The 17,986-nt window shown below is 37.8% G+C and overlaps 1 protein-coding gene across 2 annotated transcripts in view; it reads left to right on the plus strand.

Moving 5' to 3' along the window:
* The window catches only part of PDE1A (phosphodiesterase 1A), a 144,826-nt gene that overhangs the window by 106,143 nt on the left and 20,697 nt on the right, over positions 1-17,986 (plus strand). For both annotated transcript variants that reach the window (XM_029285190.1, XM_029285189.1), the window contains exons 3-8: positions 6,554-6,736; positions 7,883-7,949; positions 12,161-12,277; positions 14,054-14,194; positions 14,395-14,495; positions 17,535-17,660. In XM_029285190.1, coding sequence (XP_029141023.1) covers positions 6,554-6,736; positions 7,883-7,949; positions 12,161-12,277; positions 14,054-14,194; positions 14,395-14,495; positions 17,535-17,660 — 735 coding nt within the window. The remainder of the gene's footprint in view (positions 1-6,553; positions 6,737-7,882; positions 7,950-12,160; positions 12,278-14,053; positions 14,195-14,394; positions 14,496-17,534; positions 17,661-17,986) is intronic.

The following is a 17,986-nucleotide window of genomic DNA, read 5'->3' on the forward strand; positions in this document are numbered from 1 at the left end:
ACCGAATTAAACCAAATTTTAAAGTTGTGTCTTCCAAATTCCTTAAAAATGAACCCAGTATAAAATCCTCCCTAGGTCAGGTCCGCTTGCTGAAAGAGCCATGTCTTGAGGGCGCGACGGAAGGTAAGGAGATCCGGAATCATCCGAATCTCGGGGGGTAGTTCATTCCAGAGGGTAGGGGCACCCACAGAGAAGGCCCCTACCCTCTGGAATGAAGAAAAGAATTCTATATTATAGTATTCACAAACAGTTGCATTCTGGAATTTAGTTCTGCCCCAGTGGGTGCTGTTCAAATATGGTTTGAATTTCCACAATCCCCTTACATTTGATGAGAGGGTAGATTCCAAGGATAACTTTAACTTCTACTCAAAGCTATGTCAGAATTATAACCACAGCAGCACAGCAGTTTAAGGTTGATTTAGAGTTGCACGCAATTGCCTGTAACCATTGCCACATACCTACACTGCAAAGGGGTTGATGTGTAAGTTGCAGATGGTTGTAGAAATGAAAAGGCAAAACCCTCCCAAATCCTAACTATAGAGGGCATGCCCTACATGCTGATTGGTTGATCCAACTTCTTGTTCTGTGCTTTGCTGTTTGAGTGTCCCCTAGCCAGAACATTCAAATTCATAGCCATATGAATGCAACAGCTATGCAACTGCCTATGAATGACAGACACATATGTTCCTTCATATCTGCTTGACCCTTCAGAAGGGACAGAAGAGCTATTACTCATTGCTCATGTCACAGGTTACAAAATAGTTATTAGATTGTGGGACAAAATTACTGAATAGAATCTGGGAAGGTAAGAAGAGGAAGAAGATATGGTAAGGAGTAGTTTCTCCATTAAGAGATACTTTGGGAAGAAGATAGAAGAGGCAAAACAACTATTGGGCAATTCTTGCTGATTGATTGTAAGCATGGCGATGAGAAAATTAGTATTCTGAAGAGTAAAAGTACTAGAGAATGGTAATTGCATTCTCTCTTACACGGTGTCTATTAATCAGAACAAATAAGTGTGACAGAAGGATCAATTTCTCAAATCATAGCATTTTCCTTAAATGTTTTGTTGTTGTTGTTCATTTATCTTTGGCATGGCACAAAAAATATTTTAAGGTGGAATAGATGCATTGCATTTAACGAGAGCTGATCATTGATTTAAACCTTTTAAAAGTTTCATTTTAGGATTAGGTTGGAAGAGAGTTTTAAAAGCCTATCACCAAGATGTGGCATTTCATGAAGACTTGGAATGTTCCATGTCACTGCACTTTTTAAAAAAACTAATTTTATTTCCACATATTGAAACTATTAAAATATTTTCTGGAACACAGAAAAAACATTTAAACAACAAAACAGGTTTCCCAGCTGATTTGGGGCAACAGTTGGTAAAAATAAAAGCCAAAAAACAAACATTTTGTTATTATCTAGCATTTATATTAAAAGATGGTGGTTTAATAATTTTGGATATGTGGTGAACGTTGAGATGTTTACTGGCAATTCTTCAAAATTTAAGAGACTCAAGGGAAAATGTTGGAAAATACTGACACTATAAATAAATTTCAAAGCAGAGTGTCCTTATTAAATATTCAAATGTTCACCCTCAATTCCATGATTAACCCATGGACAATATTTATGGTAATTATTTACATATAAATGCAAACATAAGTATTTATTATAAAACATGTTGATATTTTTACTTGACATAATGACCATGAAACAGTGGCATTCACCTGGTGTCTGTCATGTACTTAACATATTTATGGGAACTTTCCCCTTGTAAAATAAGAATTCTTGGCAAGAGCAAAGGCACTATATAAAACATTGGAAAAGATTTCTCTTGACTGCGTTGTTCAAGTTTGTATTTTCCATGCAGTGCTACATGAGCCACAGGTGATGTGCAGACACATTAGAGATGGGACGCAACTCTCTTCCCCAAATCAAGAAGGGAGCCAAGAGAAAGAGATGAAGGGCAGAGCCACCCACCTCCAGCTGAGTGCTCTGCGGCTAAGAAACTAAACATCTCAACAGAAGCAGCAATGGAAAGGCTTAGGAATCAAAATAAAATAACATTTGTTGCTTTTTTTTTCTTCCATTACTTGAATGGAAGTTTAGTTTAGTTTGGTTTGGTTTGGTTTGGTTTGGTTAGGTTAGGTTAGGTTAGGTTAGGTTAAGTTAGGTTAGGTTAGGTTAGGTTAGGTTTTGTTTGGTTTTGTTTGGTTTTGTTTCATTTCATAAACCACAATAAGCTCTGTTTAACTCCAGTGATTCAGTGCCCTATAATAAACCAAATCAACAGCTTAAGCTTTTAGATAAAGCCCAGGTATTAACTGGCTATTTCTCAAAATGTTAGAATGACTAGTAGTTTCACCCAATGTTCAGAGTCATGCACCTTACCATTCCTCATCAATCTTACCATTTTTTTTCTGACAAAGGATGAGCCTGGAATCCACTTTTTAAAAGATGGAGGAAAGGGGATGCAGGGCAGGAACATAGCATAACTGCTGGAGCCTACAACAGGTTCCTTCAGTAGTGATCTGTAAGACTCAGTTTTAATTTCTTGAGGGATTGGAATAACACTTCATGGCCAAGTAGGTCTGTAAGAGTGCACTTTACCCAGGATTCCCTCAAACATGGAACTGGTTCTCAAATGGGAAATGATAACAGTGCTGCTCTCCCCCTGCAGAAAACTCTTCAATCTAAATTACACATGGAGCTTATTTCCTTGGAAATGAGAGCCGTAGAACTTTCCCCAAGGGCTGAGATGTGGTTAAGCAGTACTTGGAATGTCACTGTCTAAGTCAGGGATGTCAAACTGCCAGCCCGCGGGCCGGATGCATCATGCCGAAACTGCGAACACCCCATTGCCGGCAATGGAAAAAAAGTCGTGATACGTTGTGACATGTCACATGACGTTGCGAGTTTGACAACCCTGGTCTAAGTATATTAAAGGTCTATTACATAGATGACAATTAAGTTCTTTGACCAGTCTGGACCCCATTATGCATTTCTGAAATATATTTCCCACTTGTGCATAAAGTAATAAATAGCTTTTAGTAGAAATTTAGTAGAAAATCAATAATCCTTGATTATATTTTTCTTTTTGCTCAAATTTAGGAGGAAATGGAATAATGAAGAGCATTTAAATTAAAATAGTTCCAAAATTCAACTTTCTTTGATTAGAAAGTTTAAGACTTGGAACTTTAACCAACTTTGTGTTTTACTGTTAAATCAAAAAATATCTTTTTTTTTTCTTGTTCTTTGTAGGCTAAATTTATTATGGACATCAGAGAGTAACTCAGTGTAGTCCTGGCTCAAGTGTGGGCTGGTGATAAGATAAAGGCAATATTATGAGACATTGTTTGGCCTTTGTTTTATGGTCACGTGAGGAGAAGCACCAAATATCGCATTATCTGTATTAACGAGGGCAATCCTGTTATCTCCCATTTACAAAGTAGCAATTCTTCCACCTTGCTCAGAAAAGGAAGCAGTCAGATCTGTTTAGTAAATAGCTATTGGTTATGAATTTTCTCATTTTAAATAGCTGAGGTAAATAGCTATTAGAATAAATTCATCAGCACAGTGGAAAAAAGTTGCAATGACTGAAGTGAGGTTATAATATACACAAAGGTGAAAGATTCAACATTACCCACAATGGAGGAATGGATGTTGGAGATGATGGAACTTGCTGAGATGGCCAAATTGACAGCTTTGATTAATAAAATGACATTATCTAATTTTAATGCTGACTGGAAATCCCTTGTAGACTTTTTTATGTGAAACAGAAAAAAAAGAAACTATGATATATGGCTTTCATGATTAGATATAGAAAAATATAAGACACGCTGTCACCACAAGGTAAAAATTTATATTTATAACTGCTGTAAAGAAAATCAGAAGCTACTTCTTTATAACTTTTTTCTGTACTTTTGGCTTTTTCTTCTATTTTTTTCTTTTTTTCTTTTTTATTCTAAATATTAGCTTTGGTTAGTTTTTATCTTTAAAAAAGATAATAAAGTTGTATTTTTAAAAAAGAATAAATTAACAGCCATTTTAATTCCTTCTTTTTAATTCTTGGCTAACAAGTGATAGGAAGATTTTGTAGGAAATAGTGTCTTGATAGTTAATACTTTCACATAAGCCTACTATTACTTTTGGGGTTGTTGTTTTTTTTAAATGCTGAGCATTAGAGAACATTCTGGTAACTCCAAAGTAACATTAATGCATGCAATCTCATTAGCCTTGTTACTATTCTGAGGTAACCCTGATCCCAGAAAATTGAGGGGAAAATCTGATGTTGCAAGTTAAAGTGGGAAGATGACAAGTTAGACAGGAATGGAGTAGAATGAAATGGAGAGAGGAGAGAACCAATTAATGCTCCTTTAGAAAGATTTAGGTTATGTCCTATGTGGGGGATTTTTTGCCAACCAAGAAGAATATACCTATTAGGAACATCTATATCTGCTCAGTGGATGACGAAAATCAATGCCATTTCAATGAAAGAAGCATATGCCCTAATAAGATAACACAAAGCCATATCTATTGAGTTTCTGGTAAGTTGGAGTCCTTTGATTTCGCCTTATAATATAGTGTTTCTTTAAGAGGATTTTTGCACCAATTCCAAAGGAGGCCAAAGCAATTTATAATCATTTCTTTTTGTTTGTACTTGTAGTAAATATTAATGTTCCTGCATATACTGAACCATTTTCTTTTACTTTATTTAATTTTTTTCTAATGGATTTCATCGTCTCTGCAGGCTTCCTCATATGAAGTTTCATATATGGATATTGATTGCTTTAACAAACTGAGTAAATGTTAACTTTTTTGAACATTTGTACCCGGGATGGAAAAACACAGTCACATTGGTTGGGAGCTCATTTTTCTTTTGGGAAATAATCTATAAAGCCATTACAATAACATGTATAAGAATCCTGATTGGAGCCCCTGATGATATGTATAGAGGTCTGGGAATATGGATATATAATAATTTAATATACAAGCAATGGGAAATGTTTGCTATCTGAAGTAGAGAAACAGTAGGAGCATACACACTGATCCTTCAACCATCATGGTGCCTGCCTTCCAAAGTAAATCCAATTATTTTGGCCCCTGAGGTAGAAAATCTCACAATATTTCTCTTCGCCCCTTGCTGTAAAAACACACTTCTAAGAAATAAAAGAATAAATAATTTGCTTCCCTTTCATGACATCCCTATTCTGTTGCCAAAATCCCTACCTCACTCTTTCCATTAAACAATATTCTGGTTACTCTTACACAGTGGTTTGTGTTAGTTTTTACTATGCTTATTAAAAAATCAATAAAATTATTTTTTAAAAAGGAAATACATGGGCGATCTGTTTGATTTACTGAGGAACTTCATACAGTTTAAACACAAATATGGCTATTGGCCAAACAAATTTTTTTGTGAAGGTTATCATATCATTTTTTTCTTGCAACAATGTAAGGCAAGATATAACATTTAGTTCCTAATAAGTAGAGCCATTTCAGTCTTGATCAGAAGCTGAATAATAATCCATGTAGCTTTTATATCAAAGTTTTGGGTTAATTCCTAGTAATGAAAGACCCCGTTCTTAAACATGGAGTCACGTTGGGCAAGGAGAGATATACTGATTAATAAGGATCTACTCTTGATATTTGGCAATTTAACTTCAAAGATTTCTGCTCCCAATCTTTTTCAAAATTGCAAGCGAAGTTGTGGGTCATACTGATAACTGACCTTATAACAATCAAGTATCTCTGACAGTGTTTCTCACATAAAATAAAAAATATCTATTCTATTGCTGTACTTAAAAAAGGACTTTGTATTACTCTGCTGCGATATTTTAGACAATTGTACTAGAAAGCTTGATAAAGGAATGTGGAGATAATTTTCATGAAGGAATAGATGGGCCATTAACAAAGGAAAAATTATAAATCAGTCCTGAGAAAATTGAAAGTACAGGAAAGAACACAAAATAACCTGAATTAATTCTGTTTGGCATAAGATATAGTAGAGAGAGACTCTGGCAGACTTTCAGAATTCTGTTATTGTACCCTACAACAACAAAATACAATTTCTATAATTTTTGTGGTGTCTGTTTCCTAATTCTTAAAGGGTTAATATGTACCAAACTTCAGATGTAGATTTGTACTCATACATGCTGACTCATTTCGGAAGAAAGAGAGGGAAAGTACAGTAGTCATTGGCTCTGTGACCATTTTGCTTCCGGCTCTGTTTCAAATTTCAGCTTCTATTTTGCACTTATCTTTAGTTTATGGCCTTGGAGGTTCTAGTAAAAAAGCAAAATATCAAAGTACATAGCTCTCCAAGCTTGAAGTGTTCATTCCTGAAACAGGCAATATAAAGGTAAATAAATCCTTGATGTCAATTGATATAAAGAAGCATTCTATCAAATAGAGAAATGGTGATCTGCACTGTTGTACAGTCACATGGAAGGAAAATTACTATGTAAATGCTGAGACATAATTCCAATTACTTAAGAGCTTTGAATGTTTGGTACTTATTTTGTGCTGTCTTCTACATACGCATTTACAGGAGGTTGTTGGATACCGAGGATGAACTATCAGATATCCAATCAGATTCTGTTCCACTGGAAGTACGAGATTGGTTAGCATCTACCTTCACGAGGAAAATGGGGATGACAAAAAGGAGACCGGAGGAGAAACCAAAATTTCGAAGCATCGTGCATGCTGTACAAGCTGGGATCTTTGTGGAAAGGTGTGCCTTGTTCCTTTATTAATTATATGACAGCAGGTGGATGTGTTACCAACATCATTGTCCTGATGAAGAGCCTGAAGAAGCAAGAAATAATTATTTTACTTTGCAGAACTTTAAACTTGGTCTTCTTTTTCAAAACTGGTATTAAACAGCTAACCCACAGGATGCTAGCAGTCCTCAAATCTGAAAAAAAAATCTGGACTCAGATATCACACCTGGGGTGTTTTGATATCAAAATTAAAACTAAGCATATGAATATTTAACTATATAAATATCTTTGTGCAAGTGTTGTTGAGGAGAGACAGTTTTGTGTAGTGGTTAAGGCATCAAACTAGAAACCAGTAGACTGTGAATTTTGTGCCTGAAGCACAAAGTCAGCCAAGAGATCTTGGGTCAGTTACTCTCTCTCTCTCAGCCCGAGGAAAGAGACAATGGCAAACCACTTTGGAAACCTTACTAAGGTATCTGAAGGACTATCAACACTTACTTGAAGGCACCAAAAAAAAAGTCTTGTTGAACTTAGTGAGGAATACTTTATAAAAGTGCACTTTGTCTGTAATTGTCTTCAGACTCACGGGCATGTGCCATTGATTGCATAAATATGTACTATAATTCTCTTATGTCATCTTTTCCATTCTTCACAATGAAGAGAATAGTATGAGTTTTAAACGCAGTAAGATATTACTGGTTGGTGTTTTCAGGGAGTAAGAGAACAGAAAAATAGTAAAAAAAAAGTTTACTAAGCAAGCTGATCTAATATAATACTATACTGATTCTGTTATTTATGGATTTGTTCACTCATTTGTTTAATCCTCATTATAACTAATGTTTGAAAGGTCTGCAATGCTTGTGTATATGAAAACAATGTAATGTTCTGCTTAAATTATCAGTATCATCCTTTAGCAATAAGGTTCGGTTGAAAGAGGATTCATTCATTCATTGGTATAAATACAGAATAGATCTGAGATGACTTAACTGATTGACAGCAGGTTGAAAATCCATATATTTTGCTTTGAGGAAAACGGTCTTTCATGCAATCTTAAGAGTTCAATGCTTATTACATCTGCTTTCATGACACTTAATAGGAACTGCTCCCAGAAAACTGTGAGGTTCTGTAATAACTTATTTCATATTTCTTTCTTATAGAATGTATCGAAGAACGTCTAGTATGATTGGTTTGGCTTATCCAGCTGAAGTAATAGCATCCTTTAAGGTTAGTTCAGTTCAGCTGTTGTATGAAATACTGTACATTCAATCTCTCTCAATAGGTTTATTGGGAGAAATAGGAATCAGATTTTTTTCCCTTCCTGTATAAATTGCAATGGAAAACAATGTTCAAGTTATTAATCTTGTTTCATAAGAAAATAGTTATAACATTGGCATATCTATATTTACTTCGGTCTTGCTGTAAACACAGCTATTATTCTGCATATTTCTGAGGGCTATCTATCCATTTCATAATGGTTATAGTGAATTATCTGATTTCAGCTGATTCTAAATTGCTACAAACACAAACATGACTAATAGCCATCTCAGCAATGTGATTAATTCACATTAGATTTTCTTCAGTTATCATGTACCAGAATACCTGTTTGGACTATGAAAAGAAAGTAAAATGATTCTTGTTTGGATTATTCAAATCAAATCAAGAACAAAGGTAATAAAATAAATCCAAATAAAATACTATTATAAGAAGTTAGTTTCAAATCTAAATAATGGTGCTGCATAGCATACAAATGGTAGCACAAAATGGTCAACCAGAGGTTTTTTTCAAGGCCTTGTCTTTAAAAAAAAAGTAGTATTAAATAGAAATCACATTCGCTGTCTGGAAATTTCTTTAAGACAGGATATATAAGGGTCTGTATAGAATCCTTGTATAGGAAATAGCATATGGCTTAGACTTTTTATTAAACCACAACCATATGGATATAACCAAAGACTGATACGAGAGCCAGTTTGCTATGTTGGTTAAGGTACCAGACTAGAAACCAGGACACTGTGAGTTCTAGTTTCACCCATCTTAGTCATGAAAGCCAGTAGAGTGACTTTCAGTCAGTCACTCTCTTTCAGTTCAGCTCACCTCACAATGTTGCTGCTGTGGTGAAAATAGGAGAATGAAGGCATATTAGGTATGTTTATCACCTTGAGTTATTCAAAAAATCATAATAAAGGAAGGATAAAAATCTAATAAATAAAATAAGAGTATCCTTGAAACATCCAAAAAGGACTGCTGGGGGCAAAGAATCCAACCTGACTAATGTGAAGGCCTTAACGAAATTTCAGAATTGGAATAGATGATAAATAGAAGGCTGAAGTGAGCCTTTTTGGATGCAAATAATAAATATTGGGATGTGACACATTACTTCAGCTTATTTGGAGATCTGTCTTCCAAATTTCATTGCTTAAGGTGGTTCTAGCATTATCAAAACCTAGCAAGCACAGATTTTCCATGGAGAAGCCCAGCAATTGAATTTTAGCAAAGGGCTTTTTAAAGCCATGATGATGTAAAACAATCTCTAAATACCAAAGATGGCTAAATCTATAAGAAGTAGAATTAACTTTAGACAGAAGGTAAGAAGAAGAAGCCATTGTGCAGCATCCATCAAAATTATGCCTGTCTCTACACATAGGATGGCATTTTAAATACATTTTGGAATCATCGGTAGGCCTCTAATAAACTTACTTTGGATGGTTTCAATAATATTAAGCTTTGCAAAGCAGCCACTTTGGAAGCAACAAAGAAGCTGGGGGGCTATCTTAACTTGAAAGACCATGCAGACTGCAGGAACATCCATTATTTTGATGGATATTCCGGCAGCCAATTTACCTACTGAATGATAACATCTTACAATAGCTGTGGAAGTAAGCTGTGCAACATTTGTTAGATAAGAAAATCGAGCGTGCCAGGATAAGGAAGCAAGAAATCGCACTCCAAAGTATTTATAAGTGTGCACTTGTTCAACCGGAGTCCCATTTATTTTCCATTATTGACTTTCATGACAATGCTTGGCAAAAACTAAGACTTTGGTTTTCTGATAATTTATTGAGAGCATTTGTTCTATGCACAATAAAGCTAATGCCCTCAGTCAGTGGTGTCAAACTCAATTTCATTGAGGGCCACATCAGCATTGTGGTTGCCCTTGGGGGGCCGGGTGGGTGTGGCCAGGGTGGGTGCAGCCTACTGGGTAGGCGTGGATGGAGTGGGTGTGGCCTACTGGGTGGGCATGGCCAGGTCTACATCGTTCGTGTCAAGGGTACCTGTGGGGGCCTGGGAAGGAGTGGGATAGATCTGGCAGAAGGAGGTGGGACCGGGGCAAGCGCCAAGGCATGGTGCATTTCTTCATTCCTCACAAAGGGTGACACCTCCCCAGCATGCACCCAGGGGGTGGGGCCAACACAGCAGGGGCTGGTTCCTCGCTGTTTCTAGACGGTCTTGTGGAGCTAAGACTGAATGCATTTCAGCATAAACGGCCACCACAAAATTGTACATTGGCTCCTGGCTGGCCTGGGCCAGGGCCAAGGCAGCGGGGGCCGTTCCCTCACTGTTTCCAGGATGGCTTTGCGGGCCACATGAAACCACTTCGCGGGCCACATCTGGCCCCCGGGCCTTGTGTTTGACATGTCTGCCCTAAGTGCTTTTCTTATTCCCTCCTATGAAATAGACACAATAACAACAACATCGGCACACAGTAGCCTTGGCATTGCACAATCAGCCAGAGTGGATGGATGATGGGCTGAAACAGCAAGCATTTAAATTATTGGATTTAGATATAAATTGAAAGTAATGAAGCTAATACGCAACTTTGTCTTGCACGTCTGTATGTTAGGATTGCTTTAGATAAATGTCCCCAAGGGATACCTCTAATTTTCAGGATTAATCAAAATAGTTCTGTTTAACTACATTATAGTATATGACAATTCCCAAAAAGACTGTGATTGCAGTGCTTTTTCTTTTTAATTGCAAGGTCATTTAGACATTATTACAATGACAAGGCTTTTCTGAATTTGAAAGCTATTCCTTTAAGTGCTCGTTACTGTTATGATTAACATTCTGGATTAGAATCCATTTGCAGAGATGGAGGCCTATTGTGTTTCCACTGTTTCCTTCTCCGTTAACCAAAGTTTTGTCCAAGTGCAGATAGCTTCTGCACCAAAAACGCGGAGGGTTCTCAAATAGGCAACCCCCCCACAGGCCCTCTGAATAGCGATGAAGTGCTCTTCTGTGAGAACTGCTGCACACAGGCTACACATGTGGTTCAACACTGAGAAGAAGCTGAAAAACAGCAAGGGAGCCAGGCTCCCACAGAAATATAGCTGACCTCAGCATCACCTACTGCTAATCATCTTTACTCCCAGTGCTTTATATAGCTGAAACAGCATTGGCCATAAACAAGAGGGAGGTGCTATCTCCCTAGGAATAAAAGGCTAGGCGGGGAAGGAAAACGTTTTATGGCAGGTCCTACGTAGAGGGAAGGCAGGATCATCTTTTCTTCCGTGAAGCAAAAAAACTCAGTGAAGAATATCAAATAGAATATGGGTAAACCTTGACTTTGGACCACAATTTGGCCCAAAATTTCTGTTGTTAAGTGAGACGGTTGTTAAGTGAGTTTTGCCCCATTTTACGACCTTTCTTAACACAGTTGTTAAGCGAATCACTGCAGTTGTTAAGATAGTAACATGGTTGTTAAGTTGAAACTGGCTTCCCCATGGACTTAGCTTATGAGAAGGTCACAAAAGGGGATCACATAGCCTAGGACAAGGGTCTCCAACCCCCGGTCCATGGACCAGTACCGGGCCACAGCATGCCAGCAAACGGTCCACACAAACAAGCAAAGCCCCATCCGTGAGATGCAGGCAGCACACAAAATCACGCACTCTCTGGTCCGCGGAAAAACCTCTCTCCATGGAACCGGTCCCTGGTGCCCAACAGGTTGGGGATCTCTGGCCTAGGACACTGCAACCATCATAAATATAAACCAGTTGTCAAGCGTCTGAATTTTGATCACATGATCCTGGGGATGCTGCAACGGTTGTAAGTGTGAAAAACAGTCACAAGTCACTTTTTTCAGTGATGTCGTAACTTGGAACAGTCACTAAATGAGTGGCAGTAAGTCAGGGACCACCTGTGTAGTCAAGCTTAAGCATTTCTAGATTTTCAGCGGAAGATATTTTAATAGCCAGCGGAATGGTCCTGCTGGTTCTGCTGAACGCAAAAAAAATGTACCAAAATCATATCATCTAACTCTCTCTTGTGCATGTGTGCAACACATTAAGATTAGATGGGTGATGTATAATGCTCAAAAAGCACTTCATATAATCTAATAATATTTAAGCAAATTATAAAAGTGCCTGAAACGTATTATATTGGGGGGGGAGGAAGATCTGAAAATCCATAAACATCTTTCCCTTTCCTTATTTCTTTAGGATGTTGACAAATGGTCATTTGATGTATTTTCCTTAAATGAAGCAAGTGGAGGCCACAGCCTGAAATTCATGATGTATGAATTGTTTACCAGATATGATTTATTGAGCCGTTTCAAGGTGAGAAGCTTTTCCCTACAAATACATATTTAAAAGACAAAGCCCCCCCCCTTGTCTTTCTTACTTCCTGAGTAGCCTTGGTAAGTGGACATTCCCCACCTGTCCTCCCCCTGCCCTGCTCATATGCCTCTTTAGCAGATTCAAAGGCACATAGCAACCAATAAGAGAAAAGGAAGTCCATAATAGCAGTGGTGCGTCTTTGTAATAAATTCTCAAATGTGGAGATAGTTTAATATGCATTCCATTGGATTGCTTGCAATAGGTGGAATAATTTCTGAAACAATCAAATAGCGCAGAAAGAATGGTGAACCTGCTCCATTCGTGTTATGCTTCTGGGGTGACCTGCTAGAGTGAACTTGGGGAGTGTAGTCTTGCCTATGAATCATGTATCATGCAAGTTCATCTGCCATGAGAACAAAGGATCAAAATAGACACAAGTCGGCATCCAACATCTCCATGTGAGACAAAGCTAATGAATAAATCAGTTCTAAGCTTGTCGTGAAACAGAACCTGTCAAAGAGCAGCATCTAAAAATATTGCAGGCACTGAGTCTCCTTTCAGATGCTAAAGCCCAACGATGGGTCAGTGCCTTGAATAGGAAGCAACATATTAAAAGCAGAGGGTAGGAGACTGCACTTTCAAAAGCCAAAGGCCAAGACTTTAGACTGTAAAAATGATGGGGGTCCCCTCAATAGTTAATTCAAGTTAAGTTCTATAGGCTTTATCTTAGACAACAACACAAGATCAGCTCCGTAGTGTCTCCTCCATTCTTGTCAGGAAGATTATTTTTGTTGTTTTTGAAAGCCCAGCTAAGAACTGTTTGGCACTCTATAATGATTGCATAAAATCATGACTGGTTTATTTCTAGCTTGTTCCTTTCTGAAGGCTTGGGAAAAGATATGGTTCTCGGCCTGTTTGGTGTGCTTCAGGTTTAACCAACGGTATCGCTATATTTATTTGTTGATGATACAAGAGAAACATGACTTTTGGTATAATTTGGCCATTAGAGGAAGAAGAAAGGGACTACCTTTGCATCCAGATGACCAGACCAATCACCATAGTTCTTGTCTTCTTTGTCAGGAGACAAAGATAGAGATAATGTGAGAAAAAGATAGTGAGGTGATGTCAATGCTGCAAATACTGTATATTCTTGCTTTGACAATATGCAGAACTGTCTGATATTTTTATAGTTAAACCAGGCAACAGGGAAAAAGGGAGGAGAATAAGGATAGCCCGGGAAAAAGAAACCGGAAGTAAATCACATCTTCCAAGTTGATTGGAAGATGTGAACCATGACCCCAAAATAAGGGGGGGGGAAATGCTTAGGATGTATATGCGTAACGGAAGAGAAGCCAGACCTAAGCATTTCCACCATGCTGTACTGACGTCTCTGTAACCTTAATAAATGCTTTTAGGAAAAAATATGCCTGAAAGTCCTTTTAAGTGTTTCGTTAATCAGACACATGACAGGTGACTCACTTCAGTTTAGCATAAGTGAGTGATAGAACTTGGCCATTTGGAACTGGAAGCATTCAGATTCCTGTGTTATATCAGGGAACTTGCAAAAAGTTGACTTCAGACAATTCATTTACTTTTCTTCTTTTTCTGGTGACATTTGGAGGCTGGAATGGCAAAAGTAATTATGCATGAAATCATGGAGACTTTTATACCTGCGTACCTTGTAGACATGTTGCTCTTGGAGATTTTCCTCCTCCTCCTCCTCCTCCTCCTCCTCTTTTTTCTTCATTTTGGGGTTTTGCTTTTTGACTCTTTCAGATTCCTGTTCCAAGTCTTATTTCATTTGGAGAAGCTTTGGAAATTGGCTACAGCAAGTATAGAAATCCTTACCACAACTTGATCCATGCAGCTGATGTTACCCACACTGTACATTGCATCATGCTTCTCACTGGGATCATGGTAAGGGCAAAAGCTACAGTGCTGGGGTTCCTTTCTCTGAATATTGTTAAGAATCTGATAAATAACTTGTGTAAGAGTAAGTTATAATTTTCTTCATGTTCTCTTGAGGAAACTCAGGATTATGTGAAATGTTGAATCTTAGTTGGCAGAGATGAACTATTTGTATTACAGATGATGGGGTTTTGTTTTTTCTTGATTAGCACTGGTTAACTGAACTGGAAATATTAGCCATGATTTTTGCAGCTGCAGTTCATGACTATGAACATACTGGGACTACAAACAATTTCCACATTCAGACCAGGTAAGCATGATGCTTCTTACTTACAACCAAATTCTGATCTGGGAGCAGTCTCCAAAATGTTGGATTTAGAGAAGATTTGCAGGTGATGCATACTTACACTAATAATGCCAACAGCACACTGCACAAGATTCTATTATAATCATTGCTGAGTTTTAAGAAGACAAAAGGAGTACCGAGTGAAAGCAAGAAGAGAAAAGAGACAACGTAAATTGAGAGAATTAGTTATTAGGTTCTTCAGATTTGCACAGTGCACAAAGAGAACAATTCTGGGTTTCTGAATGGAGTTGTCTATCTCACTTAAGAATGGCTTTTCAAATTTAGAGAATCATATTTTTTTCACATCGTTAGATTCCACCATCTTTCCCAAGGCCCACACAGCATAGGCTAACATAGGCTAGACCAGGGATAGGCAACCTTGGCTCTTTTATGACTTGTGGACTTCAACTCCCAGAATTCCTGAGCCAGCCATTCCATTCCAGGAATTCTGGGAGTTGAAGTCCACGAGTCATAAAAGAGCTAAGGTTGTCTACCCCTGGGCTAGGCCAAGAGAATGTGACTACAGGTAGTCCTCAGCTTATGACCATAACTGAGTCCAAAAATTTTGTTATTAAGTGACACATTTTTAAGCGAGTTTTGCCCCATTTTACAACCTTTCTTGCCACAGTTCTTAATTGAACCACTGCAGTTGATAAGTTAGTAACCCGGTTGTTAAGTGAATCTGGCTTCCCCATTGACTTTGCTTGTCAGAAGGTCGCAAAAGGGAATAATCACATGACCTTGGGACACAGCAATGGTCATAAGTATGAACCAGTTACAAAGCCTCTGAATTTTGATCACATGATCATGGGGATGCTTCAAAGGCTGTAACTGTGAAAAATGGTCATGAGTCACTTTTTTCACTGCTGTTGTAACTTTGAACAGTCACTAAGTGAACTGTTGTAAGTTCAAGGACTACCTGTAATCCAGAGACTCACTATAACAGGGGTCTTCAAACTTGGCCCTTTTATGACTTGTGAATTCGACTCCCAGAATTCCTCAGCCAAGCACGCTGGCTGAGGAATTCTGGGAGTCGAAGTCCATAAGTCATAAAAGGACCAGGTTTGAAGACCCCTGCACTATAAGCTTCAAGGTGAGCAGGGATTTAAATCCAGATCTTTCTAATTAAAGTTCATCATGTCAAACTGGTTCAGTAGACCTTTTTCCTATCACGGTGAGACAGAATGTAGTCAGAGTGACTCCCTCCTGTGTTTTTTCAGTTCCTATTATTTCAAGCAATTTGTTTAATAGGAAGAAAGAGGGATTCTCAGATTTATATGTAATGAATACATCATTGGGGTGGGTGAGGTAGGATATTGATAATGCTATGGCTTTTTATATCGTGGCAACGAAAACTGGATGCAATATTCCAAGTGTGGCTTTACCAAGGCATTATAAAGTTAGCTATTAACAAAACAAACTGACCTATTGGCTAAACTGGTTTGGGCTGGGATTCATTGGGATTTAACATCTGAGATATCACTGGTTTCCTACACTTTTTTTTATACAGTCACCAGAACATTTGTAAAGAAATTGACATTCCGTTGCACTAAAGACCTATTAACTTTGTCATGGGATCTGATAGTTCTACTACTATATATCATGTAACAGTCTTTCTGTCTATATCAGGGGTAGGCAACCTTGGCTCTTTTATGACTCGTGGACTTCAACTCCCAGAATTCCTGAGCCAGCCAGGCTGGCTCAGGAATTCTGGGAGTTGAAGTCCACGAGTCATAAAAGAGCCAAGGTTGCCTACCCCTGGTCTATACAGTCATTGCCTGCCTCTCCTAGAGAGAGGACTGAATTTTTCCCATCCATCACATTGCCTGGCCATTATTCTCTTTAGTGTTAACCACACACATTAGTCAGGGAATTAAACCAATCTGTTTTTCCAGTATCGTATCTGCTTTCCAGGCAAAATCTCAATGAAAATTTTACATCCCCTGGAGTAATTCAAAGCTCAAGCCCTTTTCTACTTGGATCTAAAATGCATTGACTTTGTGTGCTATGAAAGCAGAAAAACTCTCTTTCCATTCAGAGTTCCATGGCAAAGTTAAATCAGAGTACGCTGCAAGTTTCTGACTGCTCTGATATTTCCCATGTTTCTATGTCCTGATTCTCAGGGCTGGAGAGGCAGAGCCTCTGAATCTGCATCATTTTGGACAAAATTAAGGAGTGGTAATTTTGAGTGCTCTTGTGACTATTTAGTGTTCTGCAACTTTTATCTCTTTCTTTCTCTCCCTCCTATATAAAATACGTAAAGCTAAACAAGAATCAGAAAAACAGAAAGGGACAGAGAGAAGGAGCAGATATGACAGAATCATCATGGATTGGCCAGGAAATAATGTACAAGGGAGAATTTTATGACTTTGAAGGAATAATAAAATCACTTTTTGGTTTTATCATTTCTGTTTATTGCATGTTTGGACCATACCTCTACGTTTACAAAGTATCTAATTTTTAACACTTCCGCTGCCTGTGATATTATGGACCTCTGCAAAAGTAGATTCAATCTAATGTTTTTATTAGGGGATATGGTCCTATTCTCTGAGCTTGTTTGTTTTCTTGCAGATGTTTCATTACCCTAACTAGGTAACATCATCAGTGCTAAGTCACTAGCATTGATCACTAGCACTGGTGATGTTACCTAGTTAGGGTAATGAAACGTCTGCAAGAAAACAAGCAAGCTCAGAGAGCACCAAGGACCTGCTTATTTCAAACCCTGAGCTACAAATATTCTCCCTCATTGATGGTCCTATTCACCTATGTATTTGAATGAAAATGGAAGAAAGAAATAATACCATTTTGCCACCTACAATAATAGCTTCATTATAATGTAGAAGCCCTACAGGCAGCAGAGTTTGTAGTCTCACATCCAGCTGGCAAAGTTTTCATTTGGTTTCATTTCAACCAACCATATCTCCACTTACTAAGAGAACAGATGGATAAAACCCTAGTCAGGCTGTGAACTTTCTGGCTTATTAGTTCCCTCTCTGTATTTAGGTCAGATGTTGCCATTCTGTACAATGATCGCTCTGTTCTCGAAAACCACCATATTAGTGCTGCTTATAAGATTATGCAGGAAGAGGAAATGAATATTCTGGTGAATCTAACAAAAGATGAATGGAGGTAAGATTGAAATCCTGATTAAGAACATCATTCATTCATCATTCATAACAGAAATCTAGTGCTTATTGACTGAGCACTATGTCTTTATTAAAGCATGATATTTTATCTTCTAATGTTGATGATCTGCATCATGTGAATGTTTTTAAATCCCTTTGAGTGCTGTTTTTCAATAAATGAGTTACTCAGATGAGGTGAGAGCCAATAAAAACATGTTCAATATTGTCTGGGATATAGTATTGGTTTGATTGGTTTGCCATTGTAGAAAGCTAGCCTGTCTGGTTAGCAAGGGCTGAAGAGGAGGTCAAGCCATCACAATCACCTCTCTC

This window comes from Protobothrops mucrosquamatus, unplaced genomic scaffold (genome assembly GCF_001527695.2).
Source record: "Protobothrops mucrosquamatus isolate PMUCROS unplaced genomic scaffold, P.Mucros_1.0 scaffold1398, whole genome shotgun sequence".
NCBI lineage: Eukaryota > Metazoa > Chordata > Lepidosauria > Squamata > Viperidae > Protobothrops > Protobothrops mucrosquamatus.